The 1,292-nt window shown below is 37.8% G+C and overlaps 1 protein-coding gene across 1 annotated transcript; it reads right to left on the reverse strand.

Moving 5' to 3' along the window:
- Positions 1-204: 204 nt before the first annotated feature.
- Positions 205-858, reverse strand: LOC139860469 (uncharacterized). Its single transcript, XM_071849222.1, has one exon. It carries the CDS (start codon positions 856-858, stop codon positions 205-207), a length of 654 nt encoding a protein of 217 aa, XP_071705323.1.
- Between the last annotated feature and the right edge of the window lie 434 nt (positions 859-1,292).

Genomic DNA, 1,292 nt, shown 5'->3' on the forward strand with positions numbered 1-1,292 from the left:
TGTGATCCTTCAAACGTTCGTCACAGTCATTCAACATTACTATTTTTAAACCATCAGGGTCGGTGACTCTTGAAAGGACTACATATAGTTGGCCGTGACTGAAAACAGGTTTTGGCAGGGAGAGGCTGACAAATTTTAGTGATTGGCCTTGGCTTTTGTTAATTGTCATTGCATAACATGGCCTGACTGGAAATTGTATTCGTTTCATGATGAAGGCCATCTTGATTGGGTGGAGGTGAGAACAATCCGTGGGATTATTACAGTTTTTCCTATATGTGATCCAGTAATTATTCGAGCTTGGAGAACAAACTTTTGGAAGGCCGTTATGATGAGGCACGTTCCGTTACACATGCCCGCACTTGGATATTCATTTTGCAACAACATTATTGGTTGTCCTATTTTAAGTTTTAGTTTGTCAGGAGGCACTCTTGGGAAATTAAGTTCATTTAACAATTCTACCGGATATGATTGTTGTTGTTCGATGGCGTCAGTTGACCCCTTGCAAATCTCGTCGGAGCTTTTAAATGTCTTTGTTGCACCTTGTAATTGCTTGAACACATGTTTGTTAATCTCATCTGCGTCGTGATTCATTGGGGTCAAAATAGCCCTTTCAAGTAAATAGTCTTCATCTTCCTGCCTTTCGATGAAATTTGCGAATATGGTATGAACGATTGCTTCAATTGGGGTTTTTTCAGATTTTACAATGAATTCTTCGGGAAGCTTTATCCATGTTGGTTCATCATCTCTATTTTTAGAGGTTGCAGGAACTTTACGTTCTCCTATATCTAGGACCCATTTATTGAATTCGTGTTTGCGGGTATCAAGATGACCATCAATAGTGTATTCGTTGACCCTCATGATGCGTGAAAGTGTATGCAGGGTACTCGTAACTACCTGCTATGCACAGGGGTTAAATTTATAAAAGTCCTTGGAATTTAAAAAATTAAATCCTATACAACACATACTAACATAGACTATAAATGGTTTACTGTTCAAACATAAAGACGGCACATTATTTCCATCAATGTAAGTGAGAGCTAAGTCAGTGTACATGTAACAACATATAATATTTAGATGGTCTAATTAGTATTCTAAGGAGAAGCTCCATGTGTAGCAATTTCAAACAGATTAATGGAAGGATTTAGCTGGTAGGTCTTTTTTAAAGAAACAGGAGGAGGCGAACAATTTAACCAAACTGAGAAAACAGTGAAAGGTAATTGTAGAAGAGGAATATTATGTAATATCATTCTTACTTGTTGTTGCAGATGGGTGGCTACAGGTATAAGGCGTAG

Source organism: Rutidosis leptorrhynchoides, chromosome 7, assembly GCF_046630445.1.
Source record: "Rutidosis leptorrhynchoides isolate AG116_Rl617_1_P2 chromosome 7, CSIRO_AGI_Rlap_v1, whole genome shotgun sequence".
NCBI classification, from domain to species: Eukaryota; Viridiplantae; Streptophyta; class Magnoliopsida; order Asterales; family Asteraceae; genus Rutidosis; species Rutidosis leptorrhynchoides.